We start from the raw sequence: 20,180 nt of genomic DNA, 5'->3' as shown, positions 1-20,180 counted from the left end.
TTCAAAGATATGTGTGAAGTCAACCAACCCGCACTTGGCCAGCGTGGTTGACTGTGACCTAGCCACCCCTTATTAGGGTAGGCTCCTAGCCCCTCGGTGGGGACGTATAGTGAGCTGGTGATGATACTAATATTATAAATTCGAAGGTTTAGATGCATGGATGGATGTTTGTAGTCTAAACTACTGAACAGATTTCGATGATAGTCTGGAAGAACACATAATCACTTTTGTTTTTTTAATTCCACGATCGGAGTTGCGGGCGAAAGCTAGTATATCAATTATCCTTTAAACTAAGAATATAATAAGCATAGCATGGCGCACCTATCGGCTTTTTATTACGTCACTTTTTGGGCGATCTTAGTTGCATATTTTAATGGAATATGCTCAAATTTTTTATATTTCTGGTCAGACTATACTTATATACAGACTAGGACACAAAAATGACGAATGAATCAACCAAAAAAAGTTGTTTTAACGTGTATTTATAACCTGTATACTTATATAATCTCAATTTAATCATTAAACCATTTCTTTACGAGGAAAGTTTGACCTAAATTCCAGAAACTATTAAGATTATTCTATTGTTTTATTAAACGATTATTAACCGTCACGCTATAAACATTTTTCGTTAAATTTACAACAGAGAAAGTTGGCTTTGTGCAAAAGTCGTAAACGGACATACCGCTTAAATCAACGTAGTTTATCAGACCTTTAGCTTTACAAGCGTAAAGGTTTATTCATTAATAAGATAATCGTCGATGTATAATGCCATTCAAACTTTATAGCGGCTCGGAATTTTAAATAAGAAGTGCCGCACTGCGTTTAACGTACAAAGTAGTAGATATATCTGTGTCGAATTCGTAGCCTCATCGAACTTACATGCCCGTAACTGTCATAAAGTCAAATCTATTAGCTGCACGCTAGTTACAGTCATGCCAATCAACGGCGGATCCAGGAGGAGGCTTGGGGGTCATGACCCCCCAAAGTCAAGAGCCTTGATGCCAGTGCAAGTAGGTTCAATGCAAGTGAGCCAGCTTTAGGCATGTAATGCTGCCTTTAGTAACAGCGGAGAAAAGTGATGCGCGGTAACTTAACTGCTTGTAGCGAACTGCGAACTGCCATAAAGATTGAATCTTATGGGTTCCGCCTCATGTGACACGTGCATTGTTATCCCTTTCATTCTCTTTGAATAAATAGAGACAGCAATATATGTCATTACAAGTCTTCCGCGAGTGGAATTTCACGGTTATATTAAAGTCCGATTCGCGGTCCGTTTCCGGCCTTCCCGACTTTCTAAATAACTGACATCTCCAGTCTTGTCTGTCGCCCACACAAGTGCGTAGCGGTTTATAAATAATCAGCGTTAAAGAAATTTGTGTATCTGTTAGAGATTGTTACGTTTGTTATTCATTAATTACTGATTGTAAAATTATCCGACTTGAAGGACCATAACATGTAATGTGGTTGGTGTAATTTTTTTGTATTCCATACAAGCTCTGTTCCAACTCCTCAAGACTAAAGGCGTGATTTACCAGAATATTAAAACCGTTGTAAATTCTTTCTTAACTTTATCAGATCTGCAGCGACTTTTACTTAAATCGAACCCGGAACTGCTAATGAGATCGACCGATCCTTCCGCATTGTGGGTCCATTGTAAACATTCGTCGGGTCAATGAATAGACTGGGTAACCTTATCTGTACCAGATCGCGTTTATAGACAGTATCGGAGTTATGAAATGTCTCTTGGGATTACAGTGACCGAAGTCAACGTGGTTCGAATTTAATACTTTGATATTATCGTAAGGATCCTTTTAAATCGATATAAACATCGTATGCTTTTCAATAAGTTAATCGGAATTTAATCGAGAATGACACAATTGTTTCGTCTGAAATTAGGAAGTACTGTTTCCAATTAGAATTGGAAACCAGCTTTCGGTCGTGACGCCGACCGTGCGGGAGGAATTAAAAAAAAACTAAGTATACTATGTGTTCTTCCAGATTATGTTTTAAATCTATGCCAAATTTCATCGAGATCCGTTCAGCAGTTTAGGCTACAAACTCTAACAAACATCCATCCATCTAAACTTTCGCATTTATAATATTAGTAAGATGTAATAAAATACAAGAGTTAAATTTAACATCAAACTATTCCATATAATTATCACATATCGATATTACAAATGAATAAATAAATCGAATTTAACATCGATAAAAATCGAAGTGAGTAGGATAATAAAATCGAAATTCGGTTACGTCAGATATCGATGATTTTCGCTCATTGATGTACCGACGGAGTGCATTTTTAAGATTGCAAGTCGAATTACAAAAAAGCATTAAACCTTACGCAAGCGTAACTGTCCCATAACCGGCTGGTTTGCGACATCATTTCATATGTGACGATATTTTTATAGTTAAATGTTATAAGAAAGTTTGTATTTAGCTTTTATTATGTCAACATGTCAATAAATGCGATCTTCATTTGTTTGTAATCGCTCTACGTATAAATCTTACTAATATTATAAATGCGAAAGTTTAGATGGATGTTTGTTAGAGTTTGTAGCCTAAACTGCTGAACGGATCTCGATGAAATTTTACATAGATGTAGAGGATAGTTTTTAAGAAGACATAGGCTACTTAATGTGTTTTTTTTTAAATTTCACGTGAACAGAGTCCCGGGCGAAAGCTAGTTACTTACTAATTGAAATTAAGGATTCAAAAAATTTTAAAAATACACTATTTCTAACATATTTAACTAGTAGCTGTTGCTCGGGACTTTGTCCGAATGAAATTTAAAAAATGACCGATTTTATTCAACAATAAATTAGATTTTTAAAGGTGAAAGAATTTTAAAAATCAGCCCAGTAGTTTTTCAGTTACTTCAACAAATATAAAAATACAAATCTTTCCTTTTTATAATATTAAAGTTCTGTTAAATAAAATAATTTGTACAGATAACCTAAAATCAAGTACAAATAAATAAAAAAAAAACTTAACACGTTACATGCCACTATGATTTTTGTATGAACTCTTCTAGCGTGTTAAAAGCATTCAACGTATTAATACTTCTAAGATATAAAACACTAGCGATCCATCCCGGATTCGCTTCCAATAATGAAACCTCTAAATTTTTACATTAAAACCTTCCTTTTGAACCACTCTTCTATTAAAAAACTGCATACAATATGTTTCGTACTTTTAAAGGTCTAAAGTATATATTATATATGGACAGACAGACAATGGAAAGCTTTTATATGTAGTAATGCCTACCTTATCTCCTTCAGTATGACCATTAACGAATTCACCGTCTTGTTCCAGCACTTCGTTATTAGCACTTTTCGCACTGTCCAATCTTAACTCACTGTCTTTTAAGGTATATTCATGCAAACCACCATTCTCCAAGAGTACTTCATTAATGTCATTCGTTCCATTCTTATTCAATTCATCATTCATTTTATATTCTATGATACAATTATCTTCTCTTAATTCGAGTCTAACCGTTTTTGTATAATCTGTGTCTATTCCGATTCGTTTGTCTTTTGTTTTTCTCTTACTCCCGTCATTTGTTTTATCGATTAATTTTATGTTATTGTTATTGTTATATTTATTTAATTCTGTGTTAATATTCTCTATGTAATCGTCGAAATTATTTTTCTTTCGTTTTACGATTATATTATCATTAAACATTTCTTCTACGGAGAGATTTTCGTTCGTTATATCTGGGATGTTGCCGTTCATTTTGGTCATCTTGGTTTAGTTAATTGGTCACATTGTAAGGAACCGCTGGGGGTTATCTGTGACCATTGTCGGTTTAAGGCGGCGTAAATCATCGACAGATCATTATCTTAAGATGACCGCGTTGCAATACCAGTCTAACTTGACCCCCCAGTATAGAAACAATTTCAACTAGAAACCAATTTGCTTAAGATCCCATTACGATGGTCGGCTTATTGTTATAGTGTTGGGCAATCGTGAACTTTTACACGATTATTGTGCCGTCATTACGTTTTGTATGAGAATTCTATTTTCTTTGGATAGTAGATTTGATTGTCTATCTCCCTCTAACTTATATTTGTATCTCGCTTGCTTAAGAATGTTATTGTTTACTTGCCCGTTATCGATTTAGAAAATTGCTCATCTATTCGCGTAAATTCTGCATCACATTTTATTTATTTAATCACTGTATCCAAATTTTTATTATTAATAATAAATAAATAAAACTTCACAATTTAATATTTAAAACACTAAAGTACACTTAAAATGCAATAACAAACTGGCACATAAGAAATAAAAAAAACTGTCAAGAATCTTAAAAATTAAATTGTTCTTAATTTAAATTCGTATTTCGCGCGCTTGTCGCGGGGCACGTGAGCGCGCGTCGCTCGGGGCTATCACATGGAGTGGCCGCGCGCAGCCGCGCTGCGGGACGCGTAAAGTTGGGGAGTGTAGTACTCTCACACATTGAAGAAACACGAAAGCACATACGCTTACAATAATTTGTACGTGGACTACTTTTTTCTGTTTAATTAACTAATAAGCGGTTGTACAAATTATATTATTTAACAGTGTCTTTTTTTATGTTTTATCGATTTTTTATTCAAGACATTTAAAATACTTAAACTTCAATGACGATAATCAAATACAATTTTTCATTTTTAGAAGATAAATTAATGTGACTATTGAATTAAATGTTAAAGTTTTATCTTATGTTTTTAACTATACTACACGAAAAGCTTCCTTCTCGCACCACGTTGCGAATCTATAACATTGTTTCTTTCATATACCAGTTTGATTGTAGATTGTACATGTGTGTACACGTATAAAGGAGGTTGCATGTGTGTGTGCAATGACGCTCATATTTTTACTGCAGTAAAGAATTAAATTCCCTTCCCACTTAACATTTAATATACTACTAATTGATAAGAGCTATAATTTATTACGTTCATATGTAACTATGATATGATATCGACCTTATTCAGATATGATATTTAAAGGATTTTTTATAAAGATGGGTAGGAAATTTAATTCCTCGGCTACATCGAGGTTGGATGTGTATGTAATTTATAAGTTCGTATTTTGAACTGACTACATGTTGTCATTAGGGTCAAAATTTCACGTTTGAAAATTGAATGGTGTTACGTCATTTTGCTATTGAGTCGATTTTCGGCATAATGTAGTTGTTTTTTTTTTTCATTTAAGATTTTCGTCTACAACTTTTTTAACATTAGGCCTGATTTAAAAAGTAGTTATATTTTTTATTATATTGAGTCCATTACCTATCCAATTTTTTTTAAATTATTTTTCAATATTTAGGTAGGAGAAATACCCCCTTTCCCTCATCGTCCTCTTTATTAATTAAAGGTTGGCAGCGCTATGCAAATGTTGATGTGTCAGAGATATATGGAAGGAACACATACTGTGCCGACCCTCTGTAGGGACAATGGTAAGATGGCTATAGTTAAGCTATAATCTAAACTAATATAGTAAACACACACTACTTCGTGGCGTAGGATGTCAGCAATTGCATCAGATTTTTGAATAACTCTTTCTTTAATAAAAAGCCCTACACTTATGTCACGCTTTAGGCTATATATTTTAACGCTATTAAATTTAGGGGTTAAATAAATTAGAACAAACCTCCATGTGGGAAAGGGACTATAAACTACAAGCTGCCAACATTAAGGAACCAAGGTTATTGGTAACCGTTGTGTGTTCCTTGGAGATCCCGAAACCTTCGTCAATGTCACTAGAGGATGGCTACCGAGGGGATTTTAATAGGTAAAATCCTACATAACCCTGCCTTCCCCCCAGAATGCTGGGTATCTTTTGAAGATTTCCCCCCGACAACAAAAAAAAGTTTATTGGTAACCGTAATTTTGAAATTTGCGATTAAGAATTTGACAAATTTAAACAATAAAATAAAGTTTTTATAATTTCATGCGGATGAACAGCTAGTACGAGATAAAATATTAAAGTTATGACCTAAATACAACTTAACTAACGTGTATCTCACGAGTGATATAGGTCTTCGTGTTTTGAGAGTGATGTCCAATTATTATAATCGATTTTCATCATCGAATCTTTGACGTTAATAGTCTTTAAAACTATTGTCAGATGTATTTAAAAACTCATTAATATCTTACGGTATCTTAAGACTATTGTTTGGTCACTCGACGAGTACTATACGTATAAAAATACAAACTTTCGCGAGACTTAGTCCGTGAAATAAAACAAAAGTAACCTATGTATTCTTAACTTATATATTCTTGAAGGCGATGGTAAATGGGTAGGCTCCGAGCCCCTCGGTGGGGACGTATAGTGAGCTGGTGATGAACCTATGTGTTCTTCCAGATGTTCTATATCTATGCCTTTGAGATCGGTTCAGTTTAGATTATACACTTTATCAGCCTTACAAATAAACGCTGTATAAAATTAAACTTAAGAATAAACTGAGTTAGTACAAGTTTTGCTTATACTCAGTTTATTCCTAAGTTTAACTTTATTTGTAAGGCTGCTGTAACGCGTTTGTTTGTAAGGCTGTAACAATCCATCTTTCACATCAATACTGATATTATAAAGAAGGAAGATTTCTATTTTTGTAGGTATTGAAATAACTCAAAAATACTAGACCGATTTCAAAAAATCTCTCATAATTAAAAAGCTACGTTATCAGTGAGTAATATGGGCTATGATTTTTTTTAATATCACGCGAGCCTAGTCGCGTGCAACTGCTATAAACAATATACTGCTATGCTATAACATTACTAAGAAGTAAAGTTTTACTACCATATTATGAACTAGGTATCCCGCCCAGTTTCACCTTTTTTTTTGGTGTTGGGGGGGGATCTTCAAAAGATACCCTGCCTTCTGGGGGGAAGGCAGGGTTATGTAGGATTTCACCTACTAAAACCCCCTCGGTGGGCCTAGTTTCACCTAGACAGCAAAGTACGGCTCTTCTTTCTTTCATATCTTTACCCTTCCCATAAATTTAAACATAGCTTATATGTCTCTACATGGATTCCTTAGTTAGAGTTAGCAAAAAAATCAGTAGTCAAAAAGCTCCGTTAGCTTTTATTCTAAACTTATTTGTGGATAAATTTTCAAGAACAAAAGATTTCAACGAGCGCTGTTAAGTTAACCCACGCTCTCTTCACTAACACTATGGTTTTTTACTCAACCAGTACGATATTAAATTAAAAATATTCGCAACTTTTACGTTTAAGATGTTAAGTAAATTAATAAAACTCTTATTAAAACAGTTCAAAAGTAAGTTTCATGAAATTAAGTTAAATTCTTTACCTTATTATTAGTCTTTTTTTAATATTTTTTAAAGAGAAAAATTTCTTAAGAGGAAAAAAGAAAAGGGGATTTTACGGTGGAGGTGATTCATAGAAAAGGAAAACATCCTGTTTATGAGCGTCTCCTCTTTCGTCGATTAAAGGCAGACAACGCGTCTGCAGTTGCAGTCTGCAATTCAAGTTCCCGTTTACTCGTTTGCCATCTTATAACAAAAACCTTGTTTTTTTTCTAACAAATTCTTCTATCTATAAATCAAATAAAAACGTCTCAAATGAAATTACAGACGTCAAAAGGTATAGACAGTCAACAGTTTGTTTAGAGTACACTCATGGGTTTTAGAAAAGACTTGATAGAACAGTGAGCAGTCAAAATATTTAAAAAGTCTGTGGGCGTTGAGGTCAACGGTCACGAGCAGTACCTACATTTTGATGTTCTGCTGTCAATATGAAAACATAGTTGTAAAATAGGTATAAAAAGATTCAAAATTTATAACGGCTCGTAGTTAGCCGACGCGCATGTCTTTGCAAATGTGTGCATGATCAAGTTTGATTAGAGAAAAGTACCAGTGTTCCATCGATATATCAAATTGTATAATCGTATCTTATTATGGGCCTGTCCCACCAAATTGTAAATTGTCTGATAACAATCGAACGTGTAAAATATGTGATGGAAATATCGGATTTTGTTCCCTTATTGACAGTGACGTCATTTACAATGCTGTGACAGGCCCTTACTTTTATAAATGTGAAAGTTTATATGGATATTTGTTAGAGTTTGTAGCCTAAACTGCTGAATGGATTTTGATTAAATTTGGCATAGATGTAGAGCACATTCTGGAACACATAGGATACTCAGTTTTTTATTCCACTCGGACGTAGTCGCGGTCAAAAGCTAGTGATTCAAAAATTTACATTAATATTTAAAGAGACGTAAGTAAAACCCGGATAGAGGTATAGTTTTTTTGTATTGACACTAGTGGGCGTTAGTGTCTCCTCGTTGACATGTCGAGAGGCTGAACATGAACCGTTGACTTAAATCGAATAACAAGTGCTTTGGTATGATACTTACCACCTACGACTTTAACATATTAGTTCTTAAGTACAATTATATTTAAATATCATAGCGCTAAAATCAGAACTATTAGAAAGATTGAATGAAAGTAGGTTTTATATGTTAATAGTAAAATAAACGTATTGGTATTGATTGGACGGCGTTTTTTAGTACTAAAGTCATCAATCTGATGAATATTACAGCTCTTCGAATTTTAGTTTAAAACAGACACAAGCTATCATACAGATCGTTGAAATATTTTCCTAAGTTTCAAATAAAGCTTAAAGTTACTCCATCTAGCGCTGAGTTAAAAAATCAAATAAAAGCCAACTTGAAAAATGATAGCTTATTCTAGTAGATGGCGCTTTTTAGCCTCATAAAGTTAAATGATTAATAACTTAAATTATTTTTCAGACTTTTTTATGTGGAATTATTCATCTCAACAATATGCTGAAAGCCAAAATTTAATCAAAACAAAAACTTATATGGATTCTTTGTAGCGACATCTGTTATCCAGTAGTAAAAAATAAAGCTTTTGCGAAACTCACCCAGGCGGCGTTGCTATCGTTGGAGACCGTTTGGAATGTTGGGACACATCGAAAGGTCATTTTTACTTTTAATTTTACTATTCTTAACACAATTGTAACTTTTAATTTCTTCTCACAGCTTACCTAGAACAAACAAAACACATACTTAGTGATCGGAATCTTTAATTGCTGGTTTAGATTTAAAAACCATTTTACAAACTTTAGAGATTGCTAAGAATCCATTTGTAATATTCCATAAAGATTCAAATTGGTTTTGAAACTGATTCCCTCTGGTTAAAATATCTAATTATGGCCAGTTTTATCTATACCTAGTGCGTGGGTGTAAGGAAAAAGCAATACAAAACTATACAACAGAGGTCAATGTTCTAATGATAATTTAGTACCGGAAATCTACAGGATCTTTGCCAATCCCTTTTATAGACAACGTGTGTTTTTTTGTTGAATGTTATATCATCGGTCTACAAATTAATCAATTTTTTAATTGTGTTACAATGATAGCTAATAAAATAATATTAAAAGTACTTTTTATTTTTTTCACACTGTCTTGCGATAGATGGCGTTGTCGTTAAATTTAATGTATTTTGCTATTTAACATTTATCTGTGGTCAAGGTCCATCTAAAGTTCATTCAACATTACTTGTGTGTATGAAATCTTTAACCGAGATATAAAATGGACTCATTAACATACCATCATCATAAGTGTGCGGTTGTCAACGATACGTGAGCATTGACGATAATTATACAGTCCCCGTGAACGCGACTTAACCCTCGAGTCGCGGTAAAACGCATTGATTAATAGTGAATGCCAGTGACGGGCTAATTGATGACGATCGTTGCCGTCGTTCAGGGAATGAGTACTTAGCGTAATGCAGAGAGCATTGTTTTACAATTATTTATCTTTCGATCAAAAAGTATAGGGTTCGTAAGAAAATTTCTCTACCAGTCGTATGCAAAGAAATAAAAAAATGTGTAGTTTGACAAAAAAAAAAACATTACTTTACATATATTTATGTCAAGAAATATAATTGTTTTAAAACCCTACATAAAAATTCCAATAAAGATGCGTATAATTTACAAGTGATAACAATTAAAAAAAAATCAGCAAGCACAGATTATACAAGAAAGATTTCTAGGCATTCCATTATAGAGGCAGAAAGCTCGGCCCGTGCCAAGCCTGCGGCGATCTCTGCATGGCCAGTGTTTTTATTGACCGAAAAAAAAAACTGGTTAAGGGATTATCAACTTTACACCAACGTGATAGAGTTATTTTCAATTTAACACGTTGTACAGTTTTGTTTTTTTTTAAATGTTGTTTAGGCACAGACATTCAAGTTTTATGCCTCATTGTAATGCGGGCGTTACATCGCTGTAATGATTGGCCGCGATTTTACGAAATGTAACTTTTAAATTATTTCATTAAATCATAATAATGTCATTAAAATATTATAACTTAAAGAAGTTATATTTTAGTATAGCTATTGAATCTAAATTATAATTTAACTTTTTATAACATATTGAATTGTTTCATAATAAGTAACGGATTGCATTCATAGTTAAACCAATTTTTACAACATTTTTCCTATACAGTAGTTGAGAGTAAAAAATAAGACAAGTTAATTACCAAAAAGAAACGACCAAAGGACTATTAATCCACCAAACCATTGATGAGTTTTTAAATTAGTGATCTTTTTAAATTTATGTAAAAACGGAAGTCGCATTCTTGTTTTATTTATTACAAAGAATGTTGTTCGGATATTTTCACTAACAACTTAAATTGTATTTTATGTTTACGTACAAATAATGTTTAAATTCGAAGTAAAGTTACGGTACGCGTATCCGAAATTGGTAGCCCGTTTCGACATTCCGGGCTCGTACCCCGCCTGTTCTCTTTTTAAATTTCGGCCGGTATTAAATTGCTTACGATTTGTTTTTATTTTTTCATTGTTACGTGCCAGTAGTTTTAGTTATTATGGGCGTTAATCATTAACCCGAAACTAAGTTTGGAAATAAATTTAAAAATAAAATGACTGTCTGTCTTTACGTTCTGTTTAATGGACAGATATAAAATTAAAATTATTTTAAAGTAAAATAATAATCATGTTAAGTATACATCAGTGTATTTTATTGATAAGAGGTCCTTAAGATGCTTTTTTTTACTTTTAAGTTATGAAAATTTTAGTTAAAAGACGAAATTAAGAATGTCTCACTACTAGATATTCACAGTCTTGGCTTTTGGCCCAAAAAAGTTAGTGAATTACTTAATACTTATGTAAGCAATCAATTAATTTGATATCGTGCTAAAGATAACCTAAAACTATATAAGTGTTTTCAATGTGTTGGATATTGTTGAGGAGTTTTAGATAGTTTCAAAGATTTTAATCATCAGGCGAAGCGCGCTGTTAAGTTGTGTTGTCGAAACACGCCGCTAGGGGCGTGGTCGGATGATGGATGCCGACGCGAGCGCAAGATTGAATGTCGTACAGTCGTTCCACGCTTGACTCCCTATTAAACAATCACCAATTTATAAATGCTAACGCGACGTGCTAAAATGTACTTTAACCCTAAGGTCGTAAGGTTGTCAAGAATTAATTGTTAAATTTGTATTTTTTACAAGCAGTTACAATTCATTTGCGCAAAGAAAACGTTAGAAAATAAATACGATTTTAACTGGCTGTTAATGAAGGAAGCTTGAATGAATGTTTATCCTTAAAACATAAATGTGTAGGTTTTATTTTTCAGAATTAATTAAATTAAGATTATACTACTGGTCGCTAGATGGCGCTTATTCACGAAGGGGATCGAAAATTGTTTTAAAAACCATAATAAATTATTTTAAAATATTCGTAATGCAGGAAAACAGCATAACACACACGATGTTTATGATCTACCGGCGTGATTATAGAATTTTGCTAACAATATTTTATTAATTTGAATATTACATCTAAATTAGCTCTGTGTTTTCGTAACTATCATAACATTTTCTATTTCACTAATGAACATTTCATGTTATGTTAACGAATGTAATCATTTTAATGTTTTGCAGGGGTTATAGAATATTCACGTATTTCGATCATCTTCAAATCCTCCCTAATTTATATTCTCCTCTTAATTTTAAACTAGATTTTGGTCGCTACTTTGTCGTGAAATTAAAACACTATAAACAAGACACTATTTATTCATCTATACTATTATAATAAAGCGTAAACACCCACTTCTTTGTTGCCTAAGATGTCAGCAATTACAGCATATATTTGAATAATTCTATTTTTAATAAAAAGTCCTACAATTACGTCACGCTTTAGGCTTTATATTTTCACGCCATTAAACTTAGGGGGTAAATATTTTGGATAAAAACCCTAATGTGGGAAAGACACCATAAGTTTCTGCCAACATCAAGGAAGCATGTTTGCCATAGTAAGGTAATTTGACATTTGCAATTGAGAATTTGACAAATGCAAACAATAAATTTATAATTTCATTCGGATGAAGCCGCACGCGAACAGCTAGTAACGTATAAAGGTACAAGAATTTCTAAAATCGGTGCAGTCGTTTTTAATTTATTTCAATAAATACAAATCTTTCCTCTTTATAATTCAGTATAGACTACGTTCTAAATTTAAAAATATGAAATGTTTTGTAATAGGTAGGCCTAAAACTTTGGACTTAAATCTGTCTTTCTGATAATTTTGAGCTCTTATAACAATGTGATATAGAGTCATCATCATCTCCCCTGCCTTATCCTACTCCCGTAGGGTCGGCGCACCGGGTTTTCGTCCTCCAAATAACTCTATCATCCGTCATATCAGTCATCACTCCCTTGTTCAGGTCGCCTTTCACGCAATCCATCCATCTCTTTCTATGTCTACCTCTACCGGTGTACCACACTCATAACTAACGTCCTTCTTGTTACATGCGATTCATCCCTTCTCATAACATGCCCGTACCACGCTAACCTTATACTCCATATTTTCTTAACCACTGCGTCTACTCTCAAACTCTATGCTCTCAAATATGAGATACTGAGTGATATGTTTAATTGATTGTAAACGCAGCGGGTGTAGTATGTGGTCGTGACTCGGCCGGCACGAGCCGACCACTGGGTTACGATGCACCGTAACGCGGTAACCGCCCGGATCTCGAGTAATTATTTTTTTAAAGATACCGTCAATGGGCGTATTAGAAAAGGTTTTTAAACCATGTTAAGATTAACAAACGCACGGTTTAGTGAATTCAAATGACTGGAATGTATGGGAAAATATAACTATGCTGATTTTCCGTTTGAAAAAAGAATGATTTAGAAATGAACAATGGGTGATGTTCTAGGTTTCCTTAGTGGTGACATATAATGAGCTGGTGATGGTGATGATTCTACAAAAAGTGTACTTATTTACCACGTAATCCAAATAAACACCAGACAAGTTATCTTGCACTAGCTGTTCCCGTGCGGCTTCATCCGCGTGAAATTATATGAACTTCATTTTATTGTTTACATTTGTCAAATGTCAAAATGTTGCTTCCTTAATGTTGGCAGCTTGTAGTAAAAATATAGAGACTAAAGCGTGTCGTAAGTGTTGTGCTTTATATTAAATAAATAATTATTCAAAAATATGCTGTGATTTATGACATCCTACGCCACGAAGTAGTTTGTGTTTACTCTTTATTATATTAGTATAGATAATAAATAGTATAGGTTATTTATACTGAATTACTCACTTACGTGACATTGTCAACCAAGACACTGGCCGAATACTTGCAGTCAAATCAAATCGTAAAAAAAAAAAACAAAAAAGAATAACGAAAATGGTAGTTCGAAATTCGAAACATTTAAATTGCACGTTGCCGCTACCGTGCACGAGGCGGTCGTCCAAATCTCGCACAAATATAACCAGAGGGTTGTTATTATGTTGCCCGATTTGCTCATTCCGATTCCATGTTGCACAAATAAAAACCCTTTAGCCGGGAGATAATTCGTGGGAGACGGAATCCGTCCACTTCACGTGAGAACAGATTGAGGAGTTTCGGGGAAGAGGACTATTCCTAAACATTCTTCACGCACGATGTGAGAAATTATTGCAAATATGACGGCTCCTTCGTAGACTACGGTAAGTCAATTTTGCGTTTTACAATTACAATTTATTTTGTAGTTTTTTAATTAATTTGATAAATACTAATTTATGTGTAAACAAAACGAAATAAACTAGATATTTGTCGTCTACATGTTCATGTTTAATGCATTTTTATTATTCGTGTTAATATTTTGTCTTGTTTATATTTTTTGTAAGACAGTTTTCGTAAGAATAATGTACCGTTATTATGACTCTTTAATCACACATATTTTAAAACGAACTTAGTCATAACACTATCTATTATTCTCAAAACTAGAAGAGCGTGATTTCAATTAAAATTATGTGTAATTTAATTTCGACGAACAACAATACAATTGAAAATCAAATTTATACTTTAAGTTTTGTTCAAGAGATAGTCAACATTCCAAATTCAATATTGTAGACAAAGATTGTACAATTCATGTATTTTAACATATAAATATTATAAATGCGAAAGTTACGGTGGATGGATGGATGTTAGCGTTTGTGGCGTAAACGGCTGAACGGATCTCTATGAAATTTGGCACAGGTTTAGTCTAGAAGAACAGATACTTTTTATCCCGGGAATAGTTACGGTTCCCGCGGGTTTCATTGATTTAGTTTTTTAATGTTTACTCGATCATTCTGCAACTGTTCAACATATCTTATTGAATTTTGGCACAGATATAAAACAAAGTCTGGAGTACACATGGGATAAGGTTCATCCTCGAAAAGTGTCCGGTTCCCGAGGGATACGTAGCTTTTTGTTATTTATATAGTTCGTATGTTTTCTACCCACGCGGACGAAATCGCGGGCAATAGCTAGTTGAAAATAAAAATAATGAACGCAAATAAACGAAAGTGATTTTAAATAGTTAAGTGCCGATTTAAAAAAATGAAATGAAATATTTTAACGCAGTAACGCGCCACGGATTCACCGCCGGCCGGCGACCCGCTGAGAGGTCGCACTTCGAAAAAAAACATTCACAATTAGTGTTGCCAGTTTAAAATTATCGATAATTTAATGTCGATAATTTGTGTAACTTGATGTTGTTATGAACAAAATTATTACCGTGCTGTAGAATTGGCGCAACTCTAGATTATCGGCATAAACCTCTCGTACCTAGCTGACAGCTGTCAATGTCACAAGAAGTATGGATAGATTGGCGCGCAACCTGATTCCTAACAAGAAGTGTTGCTCTGAGTTTAAAAGCGACAGTATTAATTAAATAAGTTGTCTAAAAATATAAATGTAAATAATTTCGTAAAAACAGCATTTAGGTTGTCCGTAATTTTTTATGTGCCAATTGTTGCATATCATTGTTAATAATTTCCAACTTAAACATTAATATATTAAAGATATAAATTGTATTGACTTAACTTCAAACGGTAACTTTAGGTAATTAAAATATTTTTGCTCTTTTAAATTCACACACTGTAATATTCTGTAATATTGATTTCTTCAAATGTCTACCTTTAACATAAACGTGTTGTCTACTTTTAATATACCGATAAACATTTAGACAACCCTATCATCCGCTGAACTGTCAGTAAGAGACAGCGGATGAAAAATGTTACCAGTCTAAAAAAAAGACAATCCATTCATAAAGCCGGCTCGCTCGCATTTAGAAATTAGTTTATTTTAATTATTCGGTGAGCGTATTGTTGTATTAATTATTGGAGCCCATCCGATTGTCGGACTGGACAATATATTTTATTGTCTTTCAGTACGCTTTTGATTTATATATCTAGTTAGTAAGTTATTTGAATTTTAATTTAGACGAGTTTTAATGGGGTTCGCCTGAATGGATTCTAATTAGGGGAAAACAAGCGGTCATGAATAATGTTCGATATAAATCCGAGTTATGGGTTACGAGAGACTGACCTCCGTTTAAGCCACACAATAGCTCTGTATTTGCTATAACAAATTGTCTTTAGAAAAAACCTTTACACAACTATACTTCTATCTATATCTATACTATTATAATAGAGAAGAAAGATTTGTACATTTGAATTTTTTACAAGTTGAAATCACACAAAAACTACTGGACTGATTTTAAAAATTCCTACACCATTAAAAAGCTACGTTGTTATTGAGTAACATAGGCTAAACTTTTTATTATTTATTAATTTCATGCAGACGAAGTCGCGAGCAACACCTAGTGTAATATATAGATCAATGTATAACGTTTTCTGGATCAAGATTCTATTAATAAAACACATGACTCGTTGTCTCTATTTTCTTCAAAGAATGAAAGAGATGGCAACATCTTTTGTTACATGTATTTTAACAGTTATAAAGGCAGTCGTTCTTTAAGTGTAGTTTGAAATATATTTGACTTTAAAACTTATTGGATGGTATTTTGCAAGATAACAAAATTTATGTATGAAATTTTGCGACTCGGAAGCTTAATTTTATTTTCTTTCTTTTCCATTCTTTTTTATAAGGAAAGGATGCATTTGAAGGGGAACTATTCTCTTTATGTGAGTTCCTGCCATCGTTGGTTAAAGGAAGGTAACGCATCTTCAAATGAGGATGTCTTGATGTCTTCGTTTGCTTGTTTACTACATTACAATGTTAAAAAAAACTTTCTTAAGAGCACTCTAATAACAAAAAATAATCAATAGAAGGTATCATTTTAGTATTGCTACTGTAAAATGTTTCGAAATTAAAAATATATTAACAAAACAACACTGGTTATGATTCACCTAAATCTAAATAAAATAATTTTAATTTACAAAAGGACAAATCCAATACGACCTGTGCCCAATGCATTTAAAAAGTTTGTAATTAAATCGAATGCCTTTGCTCTTATTGCCTATTAAAATATATAAATATCGGCAACGTTTATTGAAAATCGATTTTTTAATAACCGATTGGACGCGTTCGTTTAATGCATCGATGATTGTCTTTGGCCGGTTATGGTTTACGACATAAATAAATTACAAATGTTTTATAATTAATTAACATATAAATTTTATCTTAATATTGTATTATTTACGTCTTGTACTTATTTATTACTATAAATATGTAACTCATATCGCTATGTTTTTTTATGTAAAAGTGAAGAAAATGCAATTTTATGTCATAAAATTAATTCGTCAAACTTAGATTTTATAAAAAATCTTAGTAAATCTCTGCCTCACAAAATGACTGGTTGAATGGCGTCTCGCTTTGGCAGCACCGCTCCCGTTCCTAATTCAAAAAAATTCGCGATTCGAAATTCGAAATTAATGGCGGATTTGACAGGAGCTTTATTGCGCGGCTAATTTAAATCTTATCAACGCAGCGATGACAGCGCTTTAATGGGATCGCACCGGTTTGTTTTTAAGAAAATAATCCTTTCCATTTCATTTGAGTGGATAATGTTTTTTTTAATGAATTAATTAAGTTACAAGACGCAATTAATCAGTGAGCCAGAAATAATATTTTAAACGTTTTGCCATATAATTGGATTCTGTGGGGTTTCCGGGTAATTCTGATTATGCGAAATTATTTGGTTTAATTAATTACTTTTTAAAATAAAATTGCAAAACATTTCTAACGTTGCTGACTGCTTCCAATAAATTGTATGTATTTTCATGTTACTTTTACATTTAATTGGAAATTATTACCAACTTTTGACGAGAATTTTTTACAAAAAAAAAAATTGCTATTTTATGTTTTATCTAAATGTTGTAAAGTATTTTGGGATCTTTAAGAATTAAAATTTAAATTGAATAACCAGAGTAATGTATAAAACAATAAAACACATGGCATTGCTTCACAACAGATAAAAAATCCGCACAGATTAAAAATTACAAAGTTACATTGACGACAAATAAATGTATAATCAAACAACAATGTATGAAACATGTGTATCTTTAATACTACTTATTTATTCAGAGAAATAAGAAATTACGAGTAAAATAATTATTTTACGAATCTTTAAAGGAACAACAACAAATTAATAAATATCTTAGAAAACCTACTCAGTGAGAAAGAACTTAAGTAAGATCGCAAATGTTCTTAAAATGTAGTAAATAATCTGACAGTGGAATCTATACATATAATAATATTGGAGTGTTTGCTTGTAATATCAAAAGAAAATTTTCAGACTTCGGGAAGATGTATTTGCGTTGATGATAACGAAAATCTGTCTGTCTATCTGTCCGTCCAAAAGCCGCATTTGATCCGGGTAATCTCGGGTACGGCTGGGACGATTACGACCGGACTATCACTGAAGAGTGGCTGACATAGACGGGCATGTTATAGGTTACCTTTATAATTTTAATATTGCATGTACGAAGTCACGGGCAACAGCTTATACATAAAAGCATAAATGAATTACCATCTTTACAATAGGATGAAAAGTAACGGCTGCCAGTTTTCCCTCGTTCTGTGCTTTAATTTTTTTTAAACCGAAGTATTGAAATCATAGGCCGTTTTATTTCTACTCGTCTAAAGGATGTATAAAAATTTGTGGCCAGGACTATTATGTTTTTAATACCTCCAGTATACGGAGAGCGTAATTATATGTTTTGTAGGAATGTTTTAAACATCACGTCTGTTGGTCCGTCTGTTAATAATGACGTAGTTTATATTTTTAAATTGTAATATTGTTTTATTAATTTACTTCTTACTAACTTACTTACTATAAATGCGAAATTGGATGGAGGTATTATTAGATTTGTAGCCTAAACTACTGAACGGATCTTGATAAAATTTGGCTTATAGTCTGGAAGAACACATAGAGTACTTACTTATCTTTATTATTTCACGTAAACAAAGTCGCAGGCAAAAGCTAATTATATAATATCGTACCGTTAAGGTTAACTTTAACAATTTTATTCTGCAAAGTTACAAGTATAACATACCCACTTAATAGAAACAACTGTCCGTAAAACCACAGATAATAAAAAAGAAGAAAACTGTTGTATTGTAGTTAGGCATATCCCTTTTAGTAATATTTAAGTAGGTTATAGACTATGGAAATCTCAAAAGCAGTGGTTATTAATGTTTTGCCCATTAGGCAATTTTGAGGCGAAATTGCCGTTTATTGTGTTTAGTGCAGGTAGAGATTTTACCTCCGTTGTTGTGTATTTAGCAAGGTGAAATCTTACTAATATTATAAATGCGAAAGTTTAGATGGATGGATGGATGTTTGTAGTCTAAACGGCCGAACGGATCTCGATGAAATTTGGCATAGATGTAGAGGATAGTCTGGAAGAATACATAGGCTACTCACTTTTGTTTTTTTTAATTGGTCGCCGTCGAAAGCTAGTAAATAATAAATCTTGACAACATAAGATAAATAAAAAATCTTGTAAACTGCATTTTGGAAAAACACCGTTACTTGTTCTATTTCCGTTCAATTCCCTTTCTACTTTTCAGTGATTATTAAGAAATAATCTTGATTGTTTTACTTTACAGCAAGAAGAAGTCGCAAAGTGGTAAGTATTTGTTCTTCAAATTTATTTTCTACAAAATGAAACCACAAAAAATCCATTTATTAATATTCAAGTACTGAAATATGAACTTTATTAACAGATTATGTCAAACAAATAATTTTAAGAAACGAAGAAACGATATTTAAAAGAACAGTCACATACTTAAATTGGAAGAAATCAATGGCTTAATTAATAATAAAAGGCTTTGGGTGTAGTTTAATTTATAGTCAAAGATAATTTATTGTTTTAAGAAACGCTTTAGGTATTTAACATGTCATTGAACTCTGGTGATCCTTAATCTTTGATAAACTGTAAAGTGAAAACCAATCAAAAGATTTAGACAGGTTTGTCTCTGGTCACCAAATTCAATAATTACGAAGTTTTAGTGTCAGTCCGCAGTCCTATCAAATTGTAAACTGATGACAATCGGACGTGTCAATTATAAGATGGATATTTCGGATCTTGTTCCCTTATCTGATAGCTATCTGAGCCTCTATCATTCAGTGGTGGGACAGGGCCGTTACTGTTACATGCTAGTTAAATCTATAGTATAAAACATTACTCACAGAACAGTCACTTCTAAATGTAACATAAAACTATAATTCACTTGTAGTTGTTTATAAATGTATAATGTAATAAGTCATACCTCGCGGTGGCATTGCATGTAAATGTTCATGCCGGCTATAAGGCAAACATATCACAGATCACAGAATCTTTAGCATCGTCAGTCGGTCGATGGCCATCACTCGGTATCGATTCGTCGCGCCCGGGG

The 20,180-nt window shown here is 32.8% G+C and overlaps 1 protein-coding gene across 1 annotated transcript in view; it reads right to left on the bottom strand.

The window, feature by feature from the left end:
* Window positions 1-4,211, bottom strand: part of LOC106102827 — a gene marked incomplete at its 3' end in the record, with an annotated part of 20,530 nt that extends 16,319 nt beyond the window's left edge. Inside the window, exon 1 of the mRNA XM_013282411.1 lies at window positions 3,268-4,211. Coding sequence (XP_013137865.1) covers window positions 3,268-3,744 — 477 coding nt within the window. The remainder of the gene's footprint in view (window positions 1-3,267) is intronic.
* Window positions 4,212-20,180: the final 15,969 nt, after the last annotated feature.

Source organism: Papilio polytes, unplaced genomic scaffold (assembly GCF_000836215.1).
Source record: "Papilio polytes unplaced genomic scaffold, Ppol_1.0 DF823901.1, whole genome shotgun sequence".
Lineage (NCBI taxonomy): Eukaryota > Metazoa > Arthropoda > Insecta > Lepidoptera > Papilionidae > Papilio > Papilio polytes.
The sequence above is the reverse complement of the archived record's forward strand: the minus strand, read 5'-3'. Positions and strand labels throughout refer to the sequence as shown.